This window comes from Cucurbita maxima, unplaced genomic scaffold, assembly GCF_002738345.1.
Source record: "Cucurbita maxima cultivar Rimu unplaced genomic scaffold, Cmax_1.0 Cma_Scf00035, whole genome shotgun sequence".
NCBI classification, from domain to species: Eukaryota; Viridiplantae; Streptophyta; class Magnoliopsida; order Cucurbitales; family Cucurbitaceae; genus Cucurbita; species Cucurbita maxima.
Genome location: NW_019272051.1, coordinates 777,423 through 800,918, shown reverse-complemented (window position 1 = coordinate 800,918; position 23,496 = coordinate 777,423). Strand labels below are relative to the sequence as shown.

Below are 23,496 nucleotides of genomic sequence, written 5' to 3'. Positions count from 1 at the left end.
GAATCAACTAACATTGCAATCCATGCTTCGAGTAGCTATATAATCGGGTCATGAAAGTTGTCGTCCCTTACAAACTAAAAAGAGTGCAAAAGACAATTCGAGTACGTTGATTTTATTAATAAAAGTAACATTGAGAATATAGTTTCGATTAAAATCTCCTTTTCATAGGTTAATTCACACAAGTTAATTAAGTCATCTCAAAATAAAATAAAGGATAAAGGATAGGGGGAAAAGAAACGACCATGAAAATTATATCAATTCGTCTAAAATTCGTGACTACATTCTATCTTATACAAGTGCTATCTTTTACTGTGATAAAGATTAGAAATAACCCTTAAACTCGTGCTACAAATAGAACTTCAAATAGCCCAACAAAACCTATCGACTTAAAGTATCACAACTTGATAGCTTGAGATTAACATGTACCGACCCAATTTTTTAGCCTTTAAAAACCTAGATTGCAACAAAAAAAAAACAAAAAAAAACAAAAGTAGAATTTAAAAAAAAAAAATTGATAAAATTTAAGGTCAAATTAAGACAAACAACACCCCAATAAAATAAAATAAAAATGGTGGTGTTCAAATTTATTAGAAATGGGAAAATGGGTTCGGGATGCAATTACAAAAGGAAGTACAAATGACTCAAACACAAAAATAGACTGACGTTTCAAAACGACCCCTCTATGACAGCACAGTTCTCAAGCACTTCCCACCTCGACCAACAACATACGAATACTTGAAAAAGAAAGAGGAAATAGGTGAATATAAAAATATATTAAGCAACCTACTTATTATAACACCTCAAAGTAACTATAAAAGTAACACAAGGAAACCATGGAAAGGAATTAAGGCATTTAAGTAGGAAAAATAGTCTTAATCAAGAAATTTCTATACCTTAAAAATAAATTTTAAGAATTTAAGGCCTTTGAAAAAATATTGGAAAGGAAAAGTCGAGCGAAAAGACTGAAAATTGACATTTTTCCAATTTCGAAGATTTTTTTTAAGAATTACCCAGAAAATTCAATCTCCAAATCACGATGATTCTGGAGGTTTAACATCGGTTTAAGCTTTTTCTATAAAGTCTGAAGTTGGGGCGATAGTACGGAACAAGACGAGTTGAATCGAGCTCCCAATCACAAGTAATAGGCGTTTAGATTTTAGGTCACCTATTCTCAAATTTCTTCCAATTCGAGAGTAATCCTCCACCATCTCTCTTCAAACTTGTTCCTACAATTTCTAAACAAGATTACCTACAAGTTCTATGAAAGAATTGAGTGCTGAAAGTGCCTAGAAATCATTCCCCAATCCAATCCGCCATTGAAGAACTTCAAAACAAGCTTGAAAATCCAATCTGAGTTTACACGCAATTTCGTCAAGCAAGGCCAATCCCAATTAGTTTCTGCACTCTAAGGAGTGTTTCCATAGAAGACCACGAAGATAAATAACCTCAGAAACATGTCTAATTGAAGGAAATCTGTTTCGAGTAGAATTTGAGGGTAAGTGTCGAATTCTTATCTACGTTCCCTTTTTTGAAAATTGAGAATTCATTTAGCTTAAGTGGATTAAGTTAAGTAAATTTGATGAAGTAATTGAGAGATAAAACGTTGTAGAACAAGATGCCCAAGAAAAGAAAAATTCACATTTTCGGGTAAGTTGCAAACCAAGGATGACTTTCCAAAATTAAGGTCCCACGTTGTTCCTCCATACTAATTCCTTTAGCTTGAGGGAAGGATAAGGGAGAGGTTCCATGAAGAAATTTGGCCTTGAAAACCCCAATAGTCAGCTGCCCAATAAAGAATCCCGTGTTTTGAACTCCAGGAGAAATCATATTTTCGACGAACTTTGAGGAAAATATCTTAGGCGAATAACTCTGGCGAGAAATCAATCCTAAGCTATTCCTTATAACACCATCTTCACTACCCGTTGTACGGCTCTTACAGCTAACCGATTTGCTCCAAAATTTCAAAGGGTCCTATAAAGCGCGGACTCAGTTTGCCTTTGCGTCCGAACCTCAGGATGCCTTTCATGGGGGCCACCTTTAGGAATACCATGTTGCCCACTTCAAACTTCAAGTCTCTTCGTCTCGTGTCCGCATAACTCTTCTGTCTACTCTGAGTGGTGCGCATTCCCCCCTGATTTGTTGCATCGCCTCGTTCGTGACTTGGACCAACTCTGGACCCACCAGTTCCCGTTCTCCTACTTCATTCCAGATTAATGGTGTCCTACACCGCTTTTCGTACAATGCCTCATACAGTACCATGCCAATTGTCACCTGAGAGTTTTTATTATAAGCAAATTCCATGAGGTGCAACTTCAAGTCCCAACTCCCAGTAAAGTCAAGCACAGAGGCTCGCAACAGGTCCTCTAAGATTTGGTTCAAGCGTTCCATTTGTCTGTCTGTCTAAGGGTGAAACACTGTACTGAAATTCAGTCGAGTGTCCAACGCTTTCGGGAGTCCACGCCAAAATACTGAAGTAAAACGTAGGTCTCGGTCTGATACAATCGGCACAGGAACTTCATGTAATCTGACAATTTCTTTAATTAAATATGTGTCAAATTGTCCACTGTGTATGTGGCTTTGCTAGGGAGGAAATGCGCTGACTTTGTCAATCTGTCCACCGTGTAACCCTTCAACATCCTAGGTAGGCCCACTATGAAATCCATGACAATGTTCTCCCATTTTCATTCTAGTATGTTGAGAGGCTATAGTAACCCCGCTGGTCTCTGTCTAGGTGCCTTAACTTGTTGGATAAGCAAGCATCTATTGACGAATTTTGCAATATCCTTCTTCATACCACACCACACAGGTCTGATGTCCGGACACAATTTTGTACCCTCAGGGTCCATGATGAATGGGGAGTTATGCGTCTCTTTCAGTATTTCATTTCTCAATTTCTCTATCATCGGTACACATAAACGACCTTGATACAACAACCCACCATCAGATGAGTTGGAGTACCCACCAGCTGGTTCTATCTTCATTTCATTAGGTACCCTCGCCAAACCAAGGTCTCTTACTTGAGCCTCAACTAATCTCTGACGAAGAGTGGGTTTTACCGTCAGTTGAGCTAGTTGTGCCTTAACACCTTCCAGTGCAACTACTATTTCAACTCGCTCAAAATCTGCATGCACCCTGGGCTCCTTCGTGATTAATGCCGATGAATGCGCTGTTTTCCTTCTTAGGGCATCTACAACCACGTTGGCCTTCTTGGGGTGGTACTGAATGTCAATGTCACTGTTTCATATTCAAATCCTTCTAGGTAAAAAATACTTCAGGCTCTTGTGATCAGTATAGTAAAAAGTACTTCAGGCTCTTGTGATCCGTATAAATCTGAATTCTCTCAAGGCTCTTGTGATCCGTATAAATCTGAATTCTCTCAAGGCTCTTGTGATCCGTATAAATCTGAATTCTCTCCCCATCAAGGTAGTCTAGCTATGTTTAACGCAAAAACTACAGCTTCTACATCATGATTGGAATAATTCTTTTCATAGTCCTACAATTGGTTGGATGCGTACGCAATAACTGTAATGATTCAGATTTTCTATTTTTGCCTTGTTTAGTTAAGATTTTTCTTTTCAGTCCTACAATTGGTTGGATGCATACGCATAATGATTCAGAATTTCTATTTTTACCTTATTTAGTTAAAGATTTTTATTTTTATTTCAATAATAAGATATTATGTTATGTATTTATTCTGTTGCTATTTTCAACAAGTTATTACCTTTGTCAAAGTAATAAAAACTTTTTATATTCCTATATTCAACCCTCCTTCTTCCTTTTAAAAGGATTTTTGCTCTCCAAACTACTGAGAGTACGGGAAAATTGAGTGTTTAGTTCGGAAAACGTGTGGGTGGTTTGCTGGATAGTTTTCTTGTTCGGCGAGTTCTCAAAACTGATTGTGTTGCTATTTTGGAGGAAGAGTCGAGTGAAAGTTAACATCGACGTTAGAATCGAAGAAGGAAAACCGTCGGAACGAAGGAGGAGGATGCCATATACCGTCGTTGGAAACGAAAGGGATTGTGTCGTCGGTGTCGGCGGCGGCGGCACATCAGATTAGAGTTTTCGTGAGGGTTCGGGCGAAGAAGACGCAAAGTCGGGTCGGGTTTCAGCTTCTGAACTGGCCCACAGAACGAACGCGGGCCTTATGCGTTTCGGCTCAACATGGACGCGCGCTGCAGCCTTGGTCTCGGCTCCGCACGCGTGCTCTAGGCTTGGCTTGACGTGTACGGCGGATCGGCTCCGTCAAAACCCACGGCTCGGCTCCGTCAACTCCCCCGACTAGGCTTGGCGGCTTAGTTGGTCGGCTCAGCAGCTCGGCTTGGTGACTCGGTATCACTATAGTATATCAATTTCAAGGTTTTCGACCCTTCCGAAGTCGTTTCTACCCTTAGTTTTACCATCCAAGGTCAGTATGATTCCTAAACGTTAAAGACAGATTAGGTCGGGGGTTTATTTTGATAAATAACATGAGGTTTAGCTAGGGTACCTTATTAAAAGTTTCTAAGTTTTTATGTGGTTATCATAGGACGTATTTAACCGCTGGGATTAGCTCATTGTGAGTGACTTCAACCAAAACCATCGAGGTAAGTCACATTACTGTTGGAGTCAGTTTACTACGTCTTGTATGATGGTGCATGCCTTGTGGCCCTGCATGCACCATGTTTTATTATGTGATATGATAGGTATGAAATATGTGACTGTTTATGCTATGAAATGTAATAAGTTATGTTGATTGTTGACTATTTATGTTATGTGAAGTTATGAATGAGATGTTAGTAATATATGCCATGAATATGTTGATCGATGTCATGGATACACGTAGTATTATCGAGTCATGTCATGAGATGTTTATGCAACTGGAATGTACTTTCATGTTATGTAATATGTCATGTAATGTAAGTCATGTGAGATGCCATGTAATGTAAGAAACGTATATGCGATGTTAGCGCTGCTTATGTAATGCCATGTTAGATATGTTAAGGGACTTCATGCATATATGTATGTCACGTGCATCGGGATTCTTCCCCTTTGATACGAAATAATGAAATACGATATTTATGTTCGCCATGATATCATGTGAGCCCTTTTCTGTTATGTAGTGTTCGGCTACATGTAACACATTGTGCCCGACCAAGTCTGGCCCAGGGGGTATGTTTACGAGCCCGCCTGGTGGGTCCATGTACACGTACATGGGTCGTGTGTGAAGGAGTACCACACACCCAACCCTACCTAGAATAGGAAAGCGCCCAAGACTATGAAAAGTTTATGAAAAGTTAGGTACCGCTCATATGTTGCATGTGTTTGCATTCTTAACCCCAACAGTGGGGTGACTTACTGAGTATTTCATAAAATACTCAAGCCACGTGCTACCTACATTTTACGAGTAAAGGCAAGGTGCCAATGTACGGTTGACGGCAGAGCTGAGGACACCATGGAAGTTGGAGATGGGATATTTTTAGGAGTTTACTCTTATTGGACTGTTTTGAGTTATAACATTGAGTACTGTTTTATTTGGATTTATTTTGAATTTAGTTAATGAGGGTTTATTTCGGAGATAGGTTTTGTTTTGGATTTATGAATCTTTATGAAAGACTCTTCCAAGGTTATTTATGATGAACTTCGGCTTATGAGTTATGTATGCATGAGTGACGTCACTAATTAGGTTAAAGAAATTAGGGGCTTTACAATAATCTTCACGTGTTGCATCAATACGCATCCCAAGCCCTTTTTGGAAGCATCGCTGAAAATGGCGTAGTTCCCTGTATCGTCAGGCATAGTGAGCACAGGTGCAGTCGTCATTCTCTCCTTCAGGTCTTGGAAGCTTTCCTCGCAACCCTCGGTCCATACGAACGCCATAGCTTTTTGAGTCAATCGCGCGAGTGGTACCACTATCTTAGAAAAGTCCTATACAAAGTGTCGGTAGTAGCCTGTCAAACCCAGAAAGCTTCGTACCTCGGTAACAGTAGTTGGACTAGCCCAGTTGGTGACTAATTCTACATTGGTAGGATCAATTAACACCTCTTCCGTGGATATCACATGCCCTAGGAAAGAGACTTCACGTAACCAAAACTCACACTTTGAGAACTTGGCATACAATTTACTTTCTTTCAGAACTATCATAGCCTTCCTCAGGTGCATTTGGTGTTCCTGATCCGTCTTTGAGTATACCAAGATACTGTCTATGAATACAATAAGACAAAGGTATCCAGATATTCCTTGAACACCATTGCAAGGGCATTTGTGAGTCCAAAATACCACAAACTCGTAATGACCATACCTTGTTCTAAAAGCTATTTTTTATACGTCCTCATTTTTTATCTTGATTTGATGGTAACCTGAACGAAGATCCATCTTTGAAAACATTGTGGCCTCTCTGAGCTGGTCAAACAAGTCCTCGGTGCGTGGGAGGGACCATTCTCTTATTCAGCTCCTTGTAATCGATGCACAGGCACATGGAACTATCATTTTCCTTGATGAATAATACCGGCGCACCCCAAGGCGACATGCTAGGTCTAAGAAATCCTTTGTCCAGCAGCTCTTGTAGTTGCGTCTTGAGTTCTTTCAGCTCAGCTGGTGTCATGCGGTACGAGGCCTTGGATATAGGACCGGTACCTGGTTCCAGCTCTATTGCAAAATCGACATCTCGGGATGGAGGAATTTCTGGCAAGTCCTCTGGGAACATATCCGGGAACTCATTATTATAGGCAACGTGGTTAGGGAGACTCCTTCTTTCTTGTTTTTCGCCACACTGGCTAGTATCACCCAAGCTCCGTGCTGGACCATCTTCTTTTCCTTCATCATCGATATCATCTTGGGCATGATGCCCAGACTCATGCCCTTGAATTTGAATCTGGGCTTGAACGGTGGCGTAAAAATAACCTCTTTCTTGTGACAATCTATGCTACCATGGTTTTCCGCTAACCAATCCATGCCTAGAATGATATCATACACAGTCATATCGACTACCATTAAGTCTACGTCTAAACTAACCCCTAATACTACTACGTGACCATTCCTTACCCTATAAGCAGCAACCATATCCACCCCTGCTGGGGTGCCCACTAAGAAATCATGTAACAAGAGTTCTAACACAATCTTTGCTTGACTAGCAAAAGTAGTGGAAATAAAGGAGTGCGTAGACCCCGAGTCAAACAATGTCAACGCAAAGTGGCCAAGAACGAATAACGTACCTGTCACCGCTGCATTAGGGTTTTCAGTGTCCTTGTTGGTGGAGGCATAGGCTCTCGCTGGAGAATGGTTTTGGGTGGAAGCATCAGCTATGCGTAATGGTCTCTACTGACCCCTAGCATTATTGGAGTGTCCTACGGGACAGTCCCTAGCCAAGTGACCTTCCTGCCAACATCGAAAGTAGGCCCTAGAGCGACCCAAGAACTGACCCCAATGGTTCTTCCCACACTCGTTGCACTTGGGACTATCGTCTGATCTGCTTTCCTTTCCTGTTGGCCCCTCCTTGAATTGCGACACCGTCTATCTGGTCATCTCGGTGGCGGTGATGGTGATGAATCACAATGGTCATCTTGATCACGACAATGTTTCTATCTCTCTGTCGACAAACAGGATTCTTGGTGGTCATCTTGATCACGACGTCATTTTTGTCTCTCTGTCAATGAGCGAGATTTGTTCGATCCATCAGTTCCCACCATGGCCCTTGTTACCCTTAGGGCGTCAGCATTAGGCGTTATTACCTTAATAACTTTACGAATCTTCCTGTCCAACTCCAACACAAACGGGCAAGCCGTCCTGTAATTGGTGTCTACCAAATTAGAGGCGAAGCATTTCAACTTGGCAAACTCCCTAGCGTAAGCAGTAACCGAATGCCCTCTCTGCCTCAGGTGGGTGAACTCTTGATGTTTGCGGATCTGGACGTCCTCTAGGTAGTATGCCTCCGTAAAGGCCTCTTTAAATTCTATCCACGAGATTCCCCCCTCCTCATGTCTGATAATCTCTCGGGTGGATCGCCACCACACTTAAGCATCGACATGCAGCATGAACACTACGCACTCCACCTTTTAATCTTCAAGACAATTTGTCAACCTGAACATGGTCTCTATGGAACTCAGCCACAACTGTGCCTCCGTCGGGTCATCAAAAGTTCCCTCGAAGGTTTGTGGGTCGCCCATCTTGAAATCTTGTAAGCACCTAGCTTCCCTAGTAGAGGCTGAGTCATTAGCTTGTTGATTATCGGATAGGTTTCATATGATGATTTGCAATGCGTCCAGCAATGCAGCTGTCGAGTCTTGGGCGGGTTGAGGTATCGCTGGTGGTGAGAACGTCATAGCTACATCAGGCTCTTCCATGGAGTCCTCGCAGTCTAGACCTCGTCCTCTTCCACCTCTCCCTCTACTCCTAAGAGGGGGTCATCCCCTAATATCCCCTCCTTGTGTCCTGGGTGGCATATCTAAACACAGTAGCCACTGAGTTACATATTAATCTATCAGATTCCATAAATAATTACAATGACGCAAGTCGCACACACATACAACCATACATCAATCATAGCCATCATATATATCATATCACAACCAATCTTGTCACATAATGGAACATACTAACATTTAAGATATGAAAGCATGCAAACCATATCATTCATTACGAAATACACATATACCTGACGGTGCGTTTGCTGGAGGATCATGGAAGTACCTTAGGCCTATATCGTAGGCCAGTCTACAAGATCTATGACCTAGCGCTCTGATACCAACGGTAACATCCCTAATTTTCTTCAACCTAATTAGCGATGATTCCTTGCATTCATAAGGAAAAATGCAAAATTTCATATAAACAAACTTAATAACAAGGACATGTCCATTGTAAGTAGTTCATAACATTAAGGATCGACCTAACTCGGGAATCAATCAACAACTAACTAAGGGAAACAAATGCAAATAATTATTATTCGAAAGAAATCTTGAACAGAACATCTACTACCCTACAAGCTCTCCCTAAGACTTCCATGGTCTTCGCAGCTTTTATCGTCAACCGTACATGGGAGCCGTGCCTTTACCTGAAAACATAGGTAGCATGTGGCTTGATTATTTTATAAAATACCCAGTAAGTTGCCCCACTATTAGAGTTAGGCATACAATACACATTCAGAACACATGTAATTTACCTGAAAACATAGGTAGCACGTGGCTTGAGTATTTTATAAAATACCTAGTAAGTTGCCCCACTATTAGAGTTAGGCATACAATACACATTCAGAACACATGTAATCACGTGCAGCACACATGGACAAACACAAGCATAAAAATGTGAAGGTGACCTGTCTTCCATTCCCTTTACATGGTCTTAGGCCCTTGCTTTATCTGGACAGGGCAGATGCGTGGTACTTCCCCACACCCAGCCCACGTACGTAAATGTGTGCCCACCAGATGGATCCGTATACAAACTCCCTAGGCCTGACTTGGTCAAGTACACGTGATACACATTACCGGATGCCACGAAAAAGGAAAGGCATGCATGATATCATAGCAGGCATAATATCGAATGTACGCGTCCGTATCATCATAACATAATGGGGAAGTAACCCTATGCACATGACACACTGTTGGGTTTTATATCCTAAAACTCATAGTTTGTAAACAAAAACATATTCTATTTTCAATAAAGTTATTATTGTTGTTTATTCAATAAAGATTGTTATTGAATAAAGTGAACTTTACGGTTATTAATCTAAATCCAATAAACTAAGAACACTCTGGCTATAGTATGATTACTTGAACTATTTGTAGAGACATAAGAGTTGATCAAGTTCAAGTATATAGTCAAAATGATATATAACATAAGGATAAGGCTGAGTACCTTATTCTGGGGACACTATGGATGCGGCCCACTTTTGTATATGATATAAACAATGTGATCACTAAAATTGTACATGTGGAGACATGTGAGTGGGGGCGTCCTATGCAATGAGTATTGCATAAGATCGAACCATGAAGAAAATCACTCTCACTTTATAATGTCGTTTACTGTTGAGACTGATTTTCTTTTCATTCGATGACCTAGGTAACTCGATCTTAATCCTGAGCTAACCATGAACTCCTGTTTATTCAGAATTATCCTTAGATTTGCATGGGTGAGAGTGGCTCAAGTTTGCCGACTCAATAGGCCTCTCATTTCAGGGGTAAGACTGGGTAAATGGCTGGGGACGTGGGGTGCAAGATGGATTCACTCCTACCCACTTTTAGGGATAGAAGAAAAGTAGTTCCCTTAAGTACTGACTCCAAGTCTTGAACAAGGGGCCCCAGCCTCTTATTGGCCTGAGAGGGATCCGGTTTACTAGTTGGACCACAAACCAATTGTTCATTAGAGGATCAATGAGACATAAGAAACAAGAAGTGACTTCAGGGGTAAAACGGTAAATTGACCCAGCTCTAGTTACGAACAACCTGTGAAAGATCAACTTACTAATCATGGTTATATCAAATGGACAGAAATATATCTATAGTGAGGGGAGTGCAACTACTAGGCTATAGTGGAATGTCCTAGTAGTTAACGAATGTTGGTTAACAAGGTTAATGAGTTTAATCGGTTAATCTTGGATCGTTGGAGCCCATGATCTATAGGTCCATTAGGTCCCTCTGCTAGCTCATATCGGACTAAACCATAGAACAGTGTGACGAGTGAGTTCGAAGTGTTCGAATTCAAATTAGGGAGAATGCGCTACATATATACGATATAGTTAACCGCATTTTTGTTTTATTTACGAATTAAACAAAAAGAGAGAATATGAGATATTTAAATAAAATTTAAATATTTTAATCAAATATGTGTCGGAATTAATTGGGATTGACATTTGAATTAATATTAAATATTAATTAAATAGTTTAATTAATCATTTAATATTACTTTAATTTGAAATTAATAATTCAAATTGATTCTTGAATCAAAATGAAGAAAGTCAAAATGTTGACTTCATTTAATTGGAAAAATCCATGTTAGTGGAATTGTGAGGTGTGAAAATTTGGTTTAACCAAACTTGCATGCTTGCCAAATAAACCCCACAAATTTAGTTAACTCAAGCATGCATGCATGCCACATAACCCCAAACATTTGAGTGGAATTTTGAATGTCAAAATTGGGTGATCTCAAATTTGCATGAACATGCAAACATGATTCTATAAATAGAGTGATCATAATACATGAAAGGTCTTCTTGTTGGTGAAAAACCTTGAGAAAAACCTCTCACAAACACTCTCTTCATATATACAAAATCCCTCCCAAGTTTAGTCACTCACCGAATTCCACAATCCCGTTCTAAGGCCGGAGGATAGTGGAGAAGACACTAGTGGTGGTTCGAAACCGGTTCGTGAGGAAAAAAGAATTTGAACTACAAAAAGTTAGTATTCAAACTCATTAAGTTTTAATACTTATGAATATGCTAGTTATTTACTATAATTGATGTTCTAAAAGTGGCTAAGATCCAAATTGCTTCCTCATGTGTTATATTAACACCTTCACACACAATATACATGAGGTCCCTAAAGCTTGCCTTCATGACATTATACATACAATGTTCCATTCCCTTGTCGTGTTACATAGAATGGCTTAGTTAAGCATTATGTATGTGTATTGTGGTTCTCCTATCACAACATCCATGGCATGCAAAGCCCTCAACACATCTATGACATATCAACAAATTTCATGCATGGCAAAACAGAATCACATAAGCGCGACATACATTGGCATTTCATAGCGAAAACACATGGCATGGTATACATCAATAGCACACAGGGTACATGCGAAGGCCACAAGGCACGCACCATCATACATACAGTAGCTAACTCCAACTCCAAAAGTAAGGTTACTTACCTCTCTGGTCTTGGCCGAAGTCACTCGCGATAAGCTAACTTTGACGCCTAACTACTCCCTATAAAACCACATTATACACTTAAGAGTCTTTTCATAATGAAACCCAATTAAACCTTATGCTTAACTATCAAGGTACGTTCCTATCATAACCTTTTTTTAGCAAAGTAGAGTTACACTGACCTCAGATGGTTGAAACAATGGCGGAAACAACTCTAAAAGGGTCGAAAACCTAGGAATTGGTATATTATTTGTATACCGAGCCACTAAACCGAGCCACCGAACCGCCAAGCCACACCGTCGAGCCGAGCCGCGAGTTACAATGAAGTCGAAGTATTGAGCTAGCAAGTCAAGAGGGTCACTAGCGACGCATGACTTCTGAACGCAGGCTGGTGTCGCTTGTCTTGGGTTGGAATGGGTACGCAGCCCAAAGTCAGTGTCCGAATGCAGACTGCAAGGCACGGGATGTACGTTGGCTAAAGCGAGCTCGCGTGATACCCGAAGAACCCAACCCCCGATCCACTACCCTATTTCCTCACCTGAGAGTCCCAACAAACCCTAATCGCGGAACCCGACTACTATTGCCGATGAGACCGCCGTCGTCCATTCGTCCTTGACGGTGCATCTGTCCCTCTTGTTACGAAGTACCCCGGCATTGGTTTGCTCCTACCTGAGAATTCACAAAGGTCCGAAGCCTCGCAGCGTTATCGATTCCTCACCTCAATCTTTCTGCTCCTCTCTCACAAGTACAACAACTGCTTAAATGGAGGACAGCTACTTAGATACCCTAGGGTTTAATGTGGGGAGTCAGGAATATAGTACGTCCTATTAGCAACCTCGCTGAAAATTGCGAGTTTTTTTTTTTTTTTGGAACTTGTATCGATACAACCCATTTCTGGAGTCATGGGTCTACTGGGCGATGAACCTCATCTTTAGGGTGAACTACTTTTTTATTTTTAGACTTAGGTAACTAGTTTTGCTTATGCAGTGGTAAATTGGTGTCTTGGGTTAAGGCACTATCTCATAAAACTTTTTCTCTGATGGAGACAATATGGTTTGTGCTAGCCTACTCGTCATTCATAGGAGGTTAGTTAGTGAACCCTTCCCAGAAGACCATATAGTCACCCAAGCCAGGGGAGTGACGTCGTATACTTACCAACTACTAAGACTACCCATGTGATTTCATGCGGCCTCTCTCATAATTGATCTTCTATGTAGGGTAATATATTAAACTATCTGGTCAAACAACACTAACAGTCTATGCCTGGCTTGATGGTACGACATTGGGGCGAGATCTCGATGATATGGGTATTGAAGTGAAAAGGGTAGTGGAGGCTCTATTGACAATGGGTTCTTAAAGCATTTAGGTTGTTTAAGTCTCATCTCTAGTTTCTTAAAGCATTTAGGCAGTTTAAGTCTCATCTCTCGTTTCTAGGATGTCTAAGACTAATTCCTCAAGTTAATCCATTCTTGGATGCACACGGGTTTAAACCATTGATAGCCCCTCACAATCCTAGGGTGCTCGGTCTACTAGAAACATATTGATCTAGGTTAATTCGAGACTGCTCTAGCTCCCCAATCTTAACTTGGTTCTCTAGTATATTTTGCTAGGGAGATAAATCTATCGATCACTTGGAGCATGATGTACATATACTAAATATTCATGCAAATTTATTAAGGAGATATCAATCCCCTAAAGCACTAAAAATATAAACTAAAACATTCATTTAGTGTTCTTGACTTGAGATATTCAATCAACATAGAAAAGTTGAAAGTATTAACCATAAACTTACCATAATGACTAATTTAATGATATACCCAATAGTACAAAAAAATTAATAAGCGTATTCATATGACTTGATTACTTAACCAACATAACCCAAACCTAAAAGTAGGATTGGGTTGACAAAAAATTTGGGTAGATTCACGGGTTAACATTTTTTTAGTTAAATCAACTCGACCAACCCGAAAATAAGGTTACAATCCAACTCAATCCTACTCTACTTTTTAGATTATTATGAACATTAAGAATATCTAACGTTTTTTTTATCGATATTAGTGATATGCTGTAATTTATAAATGTTTGATATTTAAGGTTTATGACATTTTATTTATTAATGTAACATATATATATATATAGTAGATAAGTATGATTTTATAAAAAAATAATTAAAAAAACAACCCGACAATCCAACCAAAGAAATAATTTATTATTATTATTATTTATTTTTTTATTATTTATTTTTTTTTTTTTAGAAATAATGTCAAGCAAGGCATATTTAGAGAGTATATACCTTCTCCCTCTCTCAAGCAAAATATCTCTTTTTAATATATTTCAACTACTAAATAATTTTACGGGTTTGACATTTTTTTCATCGGGACAACCCGACCAACTCGAAATCATTCCAATCTAACTTAACTCAACTCTTCCCTACTTTTAAGACGATTACGAAATTAAAAATATTTAACATTTGTAATCGATGTTAGTGATATATTGTGACTCGTAAATGTTTGATATTTGAACTTTATAGTTTTTCAACTCCATATTTATAGTAATAAAAATTAATATATGCTTATAAAAATACAAAATTAAAAAGTATAATAAAAGTCGGGTGATATTGTCCACTTTGCTCGGAATTTTACTTTTGATTTCCAGACAGTAGATAGTGTTTCTTATTTATATGTTCATGATCGACCTCGACAAAAATTAGGTTAAATTATACAATATACTGATGAATTTTGGGATGAGTTTTAATTATGCTCTTATACTTAATTATTGTTTATCCTTTAAGTTTTGTAATTTCTTTTAATTATGCGCAACGATGAGCGTGTTCGTGAGGCACATGACACTATGGTGTTCCGCTGATCTCAGGGCGACGCTACAGATTAGCTTGACCATAGGGTCCAGGAGGTGTGTGAGCGCCCTGGGGATTCACACTCACACGTGTGAGTCGTGTGTAGGGAAGTACTACACATCCAACTTATCTGAGACGGGAGGCCACCCTTATAATGTTTAGAGATAGGTTCCTAATTCATGATTACATGTGTTTGCATTAGCATGACCCCTATAGTGGGGTCACTTACTGAGTATTCCTTCAAAATACTCAGGTCGTGTGCCATATTGTATTTCAAGTAAAGGCAAGACATCTATGTACGGTTGACGTGGCATCGTAATTAGAGATTATGGCACGTGCATAGGATATTTTCTTATTTAAAAATTCCTAATCTTAAGTTAGAACCAGGTGTTTGCATTTTATTTATTTAAATTATTTAATTTATAATTTTTTTTTATCTTATTTTGAACTCCAGCACCATGTTTTGAAACACGTAAGTTCGTGTTTTTTAGTGGTTTAATGTATCCTGAAGTTTTAAATTTTCCGCTATTTATGATGAGCATTTTTAGAATTATATTCCAATGCTTTTTAGTATTTTTGAAACAAAATGTTAATAGGTTCGGGTATACAAAATATGTTTTGAAATAGAATATTTTTTAAAGATATTTTTATTAATTTAATATCAAAATTATTACAAATTTTAAAATTAGAAAAAAAAATTATACGATCCGTAATTTTAGCTGCGTCGTATTTTTTTAATTTAAAAAAAAAATCGAAATAAAAATACAAGATGCAGTCTCTTCCGACCTCCGTGTCTCCGAAAAACACTTCTCCGTCTTCTTCCCCGCGATTTACAGCCTCTCTTTCTCTCTGTATTTTTAACTCAGCTTCTTCTGTTGGGCTCTCAAATGTGCAGATTAATTCTCCCTTAGGTCTTCTTTCAGGCAAGTTTCTCTCTCTCTCTCTCGCTCGCTCTGTAAGTTCCCTGTTTCTGCATTGAAAAAATGGTTCAAAATGCGGAAAAGGGTGGAGGATACTGTGATTCTTTTGAAATCCGAATGTAAATAGGTTGAATTTGCTAGAGGATTTAATGGGTCGATTGCAGTTTCTTTCCACTGTAACCCCTCTTTTTCAATCTGATGCAGCTGTGCTTAATTTGGAAATTTTGAGTATGAGCGATTAAGTGGTTTGCGTTGTTTGATTTTGTGTTTTCTTGATTTTTTTGTAATGAAGGATTGGGTTTCTCTTGTTGGAGATTTGGGGAGGGTTTGGACATGGCGGGAATTGGGAGTGTTCTTGGCCAAATGGATTTGCTTACAAGGTGTTTGTGAAAATGCCTGAATGAGTTCATGAAAGACGAATTCTATTTTTTTGTCTTCACATGATTGTATGTGTTCTTTTTAGATCATTTGGGGCTTTGAACTCTGTTATTTCGTTCCTTACTTGATAATCAATCCGGTCTTTTACCTTCTTTGTTACCCGATTATCTACAGGTTGAAGACAACTGCTTCCAATGCTGGGGTTTTCTGTATAGTTTTCCTCTTGTTGTGTTGTGATTTCAAATGATAACAGCTTCGATGTGCTTCTCAATCTTGCGAGTTCCCAAATTTGGAGTCCCCACTTTAGCTAATTTATGGAGGGAAAACTTCCATCCCTTGAACAGGAATTATGGTCATAGTTCTTGGTATGATCAGCTTGGTTTTAGGATCTATAACCTTGAAGGAGGGCAGGACAAGAGATGGACCAGAAAATCTATGACTACAAAGGCGGGGAGGAAAGCAAAAACCAACCCGAGCAGTAAACCGAGCAATATCAGGAATGAAATCTTAGAGGAATCGGTTTCAACAAGTTGTACAGTTAGCATCAATAAGTCTGAGAAATATGGAACTCAGAAGCTTCAATGTTGTAATATTCAAGAAACGATTATTAAGGACAAGGAATTGGCTCGCCCGGTGACGGTTATAACCTTCGACATCGAAACAACAGGTTTTAGTAGAGAGCTGGATAGAATAGTGGAAATTGCTCTTCAAGATCTTTCAGGAGGAGAAAATAGCACCTTCCAAACATTAATAAACCCAGAATGCTACATTCCAAATGCAGTTGTACATGGCATTACAAGTCGTATGGTCAGTCGACCCGACGTTCCAAGGTATCGACACGTTTTTTGTAATCTTATTTCTCAAATATTTACCGTTCAGCTCAGTGCTAGTTAAATATATAGACATATCTAAACATTTCTTGTTTATGTTCATATAGGATGAAGGAACTTATTCCAATCTTATTACAGTTTGTCAAAAGCCGTCAGAAACCTGATGGTTATGTATTGTTGGTAGCTCATAATGCTCGTATCTTCGACGTGCCCTTTTTACTGAAGGAGTTCAGCCGTTGCTCGGTCGACATTCCTCTAAATTGGCTATTTTTCGATAACATTCTTTTAGCCCGTCAGTTGATGAAATCCACAGGTTAGTTTTCGCTTTGCACATGTTATCTTGCTTTAGTTTCTCTATGGATAAAACGGACAATGTGACGTAATGTACTATCATGATCAGATTCGAAGATTACGAAAATTTCGTTGCAAGCTCTTCGTGAGTATTACAATATTCCACTGGTGGGTTCAGCTCACCGAGCAATGTCGGACGTGAGGACATTGTCGCTGATTCTTCAGCGGCTTACTTTCGACCTCAAGCTAGGTATCCCTGATCTCATTGAAAGATCTTTTACTACTTCTGATCTGATTAATAAGAAGAAGAAGTAGTGTGTTAAGTTATATGCAGAAATGAATCATAAGTGATGAGAAGCTGTGCTTTTGTTGTAATGTCATTTACTAATTGTAACTTCAGTTCATTCTTATTACCAAAATGTTGAGCCATTTTTATTTATGGTCAGCAGATTTGTTTTGATCTCCATATTCTTCAAGAACTGGTGCCTGAATTGGATTATCATGACAAATAAAATCTTGTTTTGTTTTAGGAGTTGTCTATGAAGAAAAGATGAAAAGAGGATCCTTGTTTTGTTTTTAAGGCTGTTGTGACCCAGAATTATCTTAGGACATGTTTTTTAAGACGACCCAGATCCACCAAATAGATATTGTTCTCTTTGGGCTTTTTCTTTTCGGACTTTCCAGGCTTTAAAACGCGTCACCCTTATAAATGGTGTTTTGTTTTTATCTCTAACCAATGTGGGACCCACCTTCAGGGCCAGCGTTCTCTCTAGCACTTTTTCCTTCCTCCCATCAATGTGGACCCCTGCCAAATCCACCCTCTTTCGGGCCCAGCGTCCTTACTGGCATATCGTGTACCTTCTGGTGGCACTATTTCCTTCCTCCAATCAATGTGGGACCCTGCCAAATCCACCCCCTTTTGGGCCCAATGTCCTTACTGGCATATCGTGTACCTTGGGTGGCACTCTTTCCTTCCTCCAATTGATGTGGGACCCCCGCCAAATTCACCCCCTTTCGGGCCCAGCGTCCTTACTGGCATATCGCGTACCTTCAGGTGGCACTCTTTCCTTCCTCCCATCGATGTGGCACTCCTTCCTTCAAGTGGCACTCTTTCCTTTCTCTAATCGATGTGGCACACTCTTTCATAATAATTGCATTCAGTATAAGCTCAAGACACATAAGAGCCCTGACCATATTAATTTTTATTTTAGACAGAAACAATTGCGCCGAACAAAGCAGCTAAAAGAATGATTGAAATTAGTTCAAAGGGAAGGAAAAACAAATTCACCCCCTTTCGGGCCCAGCGTCCTTACTGGCATATCGCGTACCTTCAGGTGGCACTCTTTCCTAATCGATGTGGCACTCTAATCTACCCGTTTTATTTTATATTTTTTCGCTATCTGCACAAAACCAACCCAAATCCTTTTAGCATGATTTGTCTTCGATGTGGTTCAATATAACCTCTTATATCTTTGCTTTGATTGAGAGTTGAATTCAAGACCTCCCGCTTACTAAACGGGTGCTCTAACCAACTGAGCTATAAAAGCAATGGAAAATCCTCACAAGGCTAATGATCAATTTAATTTCTTCTTCATGTGGTTGTCTAATGGATGGAAAAATCTTTTGAATTAGTGACTCAAGCAATTTGTATAAAATTTCTATTTCATGTGGTTGTCTAATGGATGGAAAAATCTTTTGAATTAGTGACTCAAGCAATTTGTATAAAATTTCTATAGATTGGGTTAACATCAAACATTCACAATTTACAGTGTATCCTCCACATTGATTATGAACGTTAAATATTCTTAATTTTTATAATAATATTAAAAGTATGGTAGAGTTGAGTTGAGTTGACTCGGTCATAAAAATGTCTAACTTGACACAAAGTTTTCGAAACTCAACCTGATATGAACCAAAAGACATCAATCATACAATATACTTCAATGAAGATGTGAATAAAAGGTTGTCAAAATTATCAAAAGATGTTTCAATTCATGCCACATTGAAGAAGAATGAAGTTTGATTATTATAAATTTTGGGTGGGTTACAATTTAGAGTTATTGTATTTCATTTATGTATTTTAAGACTTTATTTACTATAGATTACAATCAGATAATGGTTAATTATGATCATTAAGTATGAATGTTACAACTCTTGGAATGTCTTTAATAGTTTCATTTTGAGGCTATATAAAACCATGTATGTTGTATGTGTAAGAGACTTGAAAAATATAGTAAAAAGAAGCATTTGTGCTCTTCTTTATCCAATGACTAAGTTTCTTTGCAATTCTATGTAGTTTAGGTTGCATGTAGAATCATTCAAGCTCGACATGATCAATCTTGCTTGTGGAGTGATTCGAATCTCATGGAAGTGTTCTTGCCTTGAGATATTTGATGAACAAGAATCATTCAAGCTAGACATGATCGATCTTGCTTGTGGAGTGATTCGAATCTCAAACAATGTTCTTGCCTTGAGATATTCGATCAACAAGATAATCCGAATCTTACTCCCCTTGTAGTGGTTCCATATCTTATCATTTGGTATCAGAGCTTAAGGCTCAAGATCGGATATATGTTTCCTTTGCATTTCTTTTCAATTTGTTTTTATCTTTTTAGTTTTTAATCGACCCAAAAAAAAAAAAATCAAATCTGGGCTCTACTAGAAAATTTGAGAGGTGAGGATGAGAGATTCATTTGTGTAAATGAGTGCAAACAGAGTGGCCTAAAATTCCTTGAGTGTATACACGTGAGAGAGTGTTATGAGGTCCTTTGTATTTCCATAACTTATTTTTTGCAGCAAAGTTTCACAAATAGATTCGAGGACGAATCCTCTTGAAGAAGTGGAGAATGATATGAACCAAAAGACATCAATCATACAATATACTTCAATGAAGATGTGAATAAAAGGTTGTCAAAATTATCAAAAGATGTTTCAATTCATGCCACATTGAAGAAGAATGAAGTTTGATTATTATAAATTTTGGGTGGGTTACAATTTAGAGTTATTGTATTTCATTTATGTATTTTAAGACTTTATTTACTATAGGTTACAATTACATAATGGTTAATTATGGCCATTAAGTATGAATGTTACAACTCTTGGAATGACTTTAGTAGTTTCATTTTGAGGCTATATAAAGCCATGTATGTTGTATGTGTAAGAGACTTGAAAAATATAGTAAAAAGAAGCATTTGTGCTCTTCTTTATCCAATGACTAAGTTTCTTTGCAATTCTATGTAGTTTAGGTTGCATGTAGAATCATTCAAGCTCGACATGATCAATCTTGCTTGTGGAGTGATTCGAATCTCATGGAAGTGTTCTTGCCTTGAGATATTTGATGAACAAGAATCATTCAAGCTAGACATGATCGATCTTGCTTGTGGAGTGATTCGAATCTCAAACAATGTTCTTGCCTTGAGATATTCGATCAACAAGATAATCCGAATCTTACTCCCCTTGTAGTGGTTCCTTTTCTTATCACAACCCAACCCAACAAAAAAAATCTAATTCAACCTTGGTTTGGGTGAATAATTCGAATTTTCAAGTCACATAAACGCCCCTAATAATGATTTTAATGGTTAGAGTTGGGCATTTGAAACTCACTTTCAGTTGTTCAAATCATTTAATTCAAATTTTCATTGTTCATTGGTTCACATCTATTTATTTATTTTTAAATATTTAATTAAGATTTACAACATAATTTTAATAAAAAATTTTAAAAATTGTTGAGAGTCAAACTCAAGACCTCCCGCTTACTAAACGAGTGCCTAAACAATTGAGCTACGAAAGCTCCCGTGCGTTTTTATATNGGGGGGGGGGGGGGGGGGGGGGGGGTATTTTTAAGATATATATATGTATTTGAATTTTAATAATTTAATTTTATTTAAATTATAATAAAATTAGTTTTTATTTTATAATTAATGAAATGCAATTTTTCCAACCATTTAGAAGAGGGTAAAAGTTATATAGATTTTTAAAAGGTCACAAAAAAAAATAATTTAAATAAAAAAAATTACAAAAATAAATAGTTATTAATAGTTGATTTTAAATTATTGTCGAAGTAAAAATCCCTTTATAATTAATAAATTACAAATTTTAAACTATGTTAAATAGATTTTAGAAAAGGCATAAAATTTTAATTATTTAAAATAAAAAAATTGAAAATATAGTTATAAATAACTAATTACCCTTTTAAATCAAAATACATTTTCAATACAATTTAAAATCAAGAATGGAGATATGTAATGTCCCACCTTCTACAAGGGTGTGGAAACATTCACAGACGCATTTTAAAGTTTTGAGGGGAAGCCAGAAAAGAAAAGCACAAATAGGACAATATCTACTAGTGGTAGGCTTGGGTCGTTACAAATGGTATCAGAGATAGACATCAGACGATGTGTTAGCCTTCTCGCTGTTCTCCGAAGAGGAGTAGACACGAGACGGTGTACCAATAAGGACGCCGCTTGGACCATTACAAAATGGTATTAGAGCTAGACACTGAACGATGTATTAACTTTCTCTCTTTTTCCCGAAGGAGGTAGACACGAGGCGGTGTGCCACTAAGGACACTGCTTGAGACGTTACAAAATGGTACTAGAGCTAGACACCAGACAATGTGTCAGCCTTCTCGATGTTTCCCAAAGGGGGTAACACGAGGTAGTGTGCCAGTAAGAACGCTGCTTGGGCCATTACAAAATGGTATCAGAGCTAGACACTGGACAATGTGTCAGCCTTCTCGTTGTTCCCCAAAGGGGGTAGACACGAGGCGATGTGCCAGTAAGGATGCTGCTTGGGCCGTTACAAAATGGTATCAGAGCTAGACACTGGACAATGTGTCAGCCTTCTCGTTGTTCCCCAAAGGGGGTAGACACGAGGCGATGTGCCAGTAAAGACGCTGCTTGGGCCGTTACAAAATGGTATCAGAACTAGACACCGGACGATGTGTCAGCCTTCTCGCTGTTCCTCAAAGGGGGTAGACACGAGGCGGTGTGCCAGTAAGGACGTTGGGCCTCAAAGGGAGTGGATTTGGAGAGGGTCCCATATCGATCGGAGAAAGAAACGAGTGTCAGCGAGGACCTTCTCACTCTTCCCCGAAAGGGTAGTCACAAGGCGGTGTGCCAATAAGGTCGCTCACAATTAATTATTTTTTATTTTATTTTTTGTGATTGAAATATTAAGCATTAAAATAATGAATTTACTAAATTAAGAATAATTTTGAGAAAAAGTGTTGGGAGAATAAATTCAAAGATTGTTTCAAAGATTTTTCAATCATAAAATGAAAATTCTCATTTATTCGTATATATGAATTATTACTCTTCAAAAATATATTTTATTCTTTTTTTTTTTTATCTCAAAAATAAATTTGAAATAGGCTTTACACTGTCTCGACCTAGCTTGTCTTCGTTTGGTTAGATGAATTGTATGAAGTTTGATTGATGCGTGCTCTAAAGCCTCCTCATACCATATTTTGTTATACCATGAGACGTTTATGTTATGTTGTATATTTTTTTGTGACTTCAATGTTGTATGATGCACATGACATGGACACGGGAGGGTCAATGTCTGGATAACCCGAATTGAGAGATGTTTGGAATGTCCTTAGGTTATGAATGACACGTGAGCCTGTTCCAAATGGCATGACTAGTTAGAGATGCGATGGTCGATGACACCCCATGACTTGGGATGACGTCAAGACATAAGAGACATGTTAATTGGGAACCAAAATGATGTTGGATGTGATGTTGCATACTAGAGACCTTAGTCTTGAGTAAAGACAATGTCAAGTCGGTTGTGTCGTAGAGGATTGAACATGTATTGCAGGCGGCGTATGTGGTCGAACAATCTTGGAGTCCGCACAAGTGATGTTTGGTTGGCAAAAAACAGACCTCGCCTATGATAACGAACTCTAATCCTTAGTCCAACGATCCAAGCTTTTGTTGAAGCAAGAACCCTTGAATCAAAGAAATTAACATCTCATTATACAAAATTCTAATCAACCAAGAGATAAGACTATAATTAGATTGTTTCTTAAGATCAAAAATCAAGATTTGGAACGTTATTCTAAATTGAGTCACTCTACAATCGAACTTGATCAAGACTTGATTGAATGACTCACATGCAATCTACCACGACAATGACATGAAACTTATAAATGACAAAGATGATGCTCGAATTTCTAAGGGTCAAATTCTTAATTTGAGATCTCAGTTTCATTTCTCCAAAAATCTAACTTTTACCCCGTATTTTGTAGGTATATATAGTCTAATATTCAACTCTAGTCTCATCGTCTTTTAAATCTCCACAAAAATAGATGTTACGACGGTTTTACAAGTAAATTCTCACCCTTCTTCACAAACAAAAAAAAAAAAAAATTATGAAACAAATTAGTAA

The 23,496-nt window shown here is 38.2% G+C and overlaps 1 protein-coding gene across 2 annotated transcripts; it reads left to right on the top strand.

Annotated features, from left to right (window-relative positions):
* The first annotated feature begins 15,465 nt into the window (after window positions 1–15,465).
* LOC111467897 (exonuclease DPD1, chloroplastic/mitochondrial) lies at window positions 15,466–17,682 on the top strand. Of its 2 annotated transcripts, none has more exons than XM_023112984.1 (4): window positions 15,466–15,610; window positions 16,160–16,815; window positions 16,923–17,128; window positions 17,216–17,635. In XM_023112984.1, the coding sequence occupies exons 2-4, from the start codon at window positions 16,229–16,231 to the stop codon at window positions 17,419–17,421; spliced, it is 999 nt and encodes a 332-aa protein (XP_022968752.1). In that variant the 5' UTR covers window positions 15,466–15,610; window positions 16,160–16,228; the 3' UTR covers window positions 17,422–17,635. The 2 variants fall into 2 exon arrangements, with proteins under 2 accessions (XP_022968752.1, XP_022968753.1); XM_023112985.1 differs by lacking the exon at window positions 15,466–15,610 and adding an exon at window positions 15,920–16,053 and having other exon boundaries at window positions 17,216–17,682.
* Window positions 17,683–23,496: the final 5,814 nt, after the last annotated feature.

Bases quoted from the DNA above. Each gene is read 5' to 3' on its own strand.
- LOC111467897 (XM_023112985.1), top strand. From the start codon at position 16,229: ATGATAACAGCTTCGATGTGCTTCTCAATCTTGCGAGTTCCCAAATTT. The intron at 16,816-16,922 runs GTATCGACACGT...ATGTTCATATAG, and splicing joins AGTCGACCCGACGTTCCAAG to GATGAAGGAACTTATTCCAA. The intron at 17,129-17,215 runs GTTAGTTTTCGC...TATCATGATCAG, and splicing joins TCAGTTGATGAAATCCACAG to ATTCGAAGATTACGAAAATT.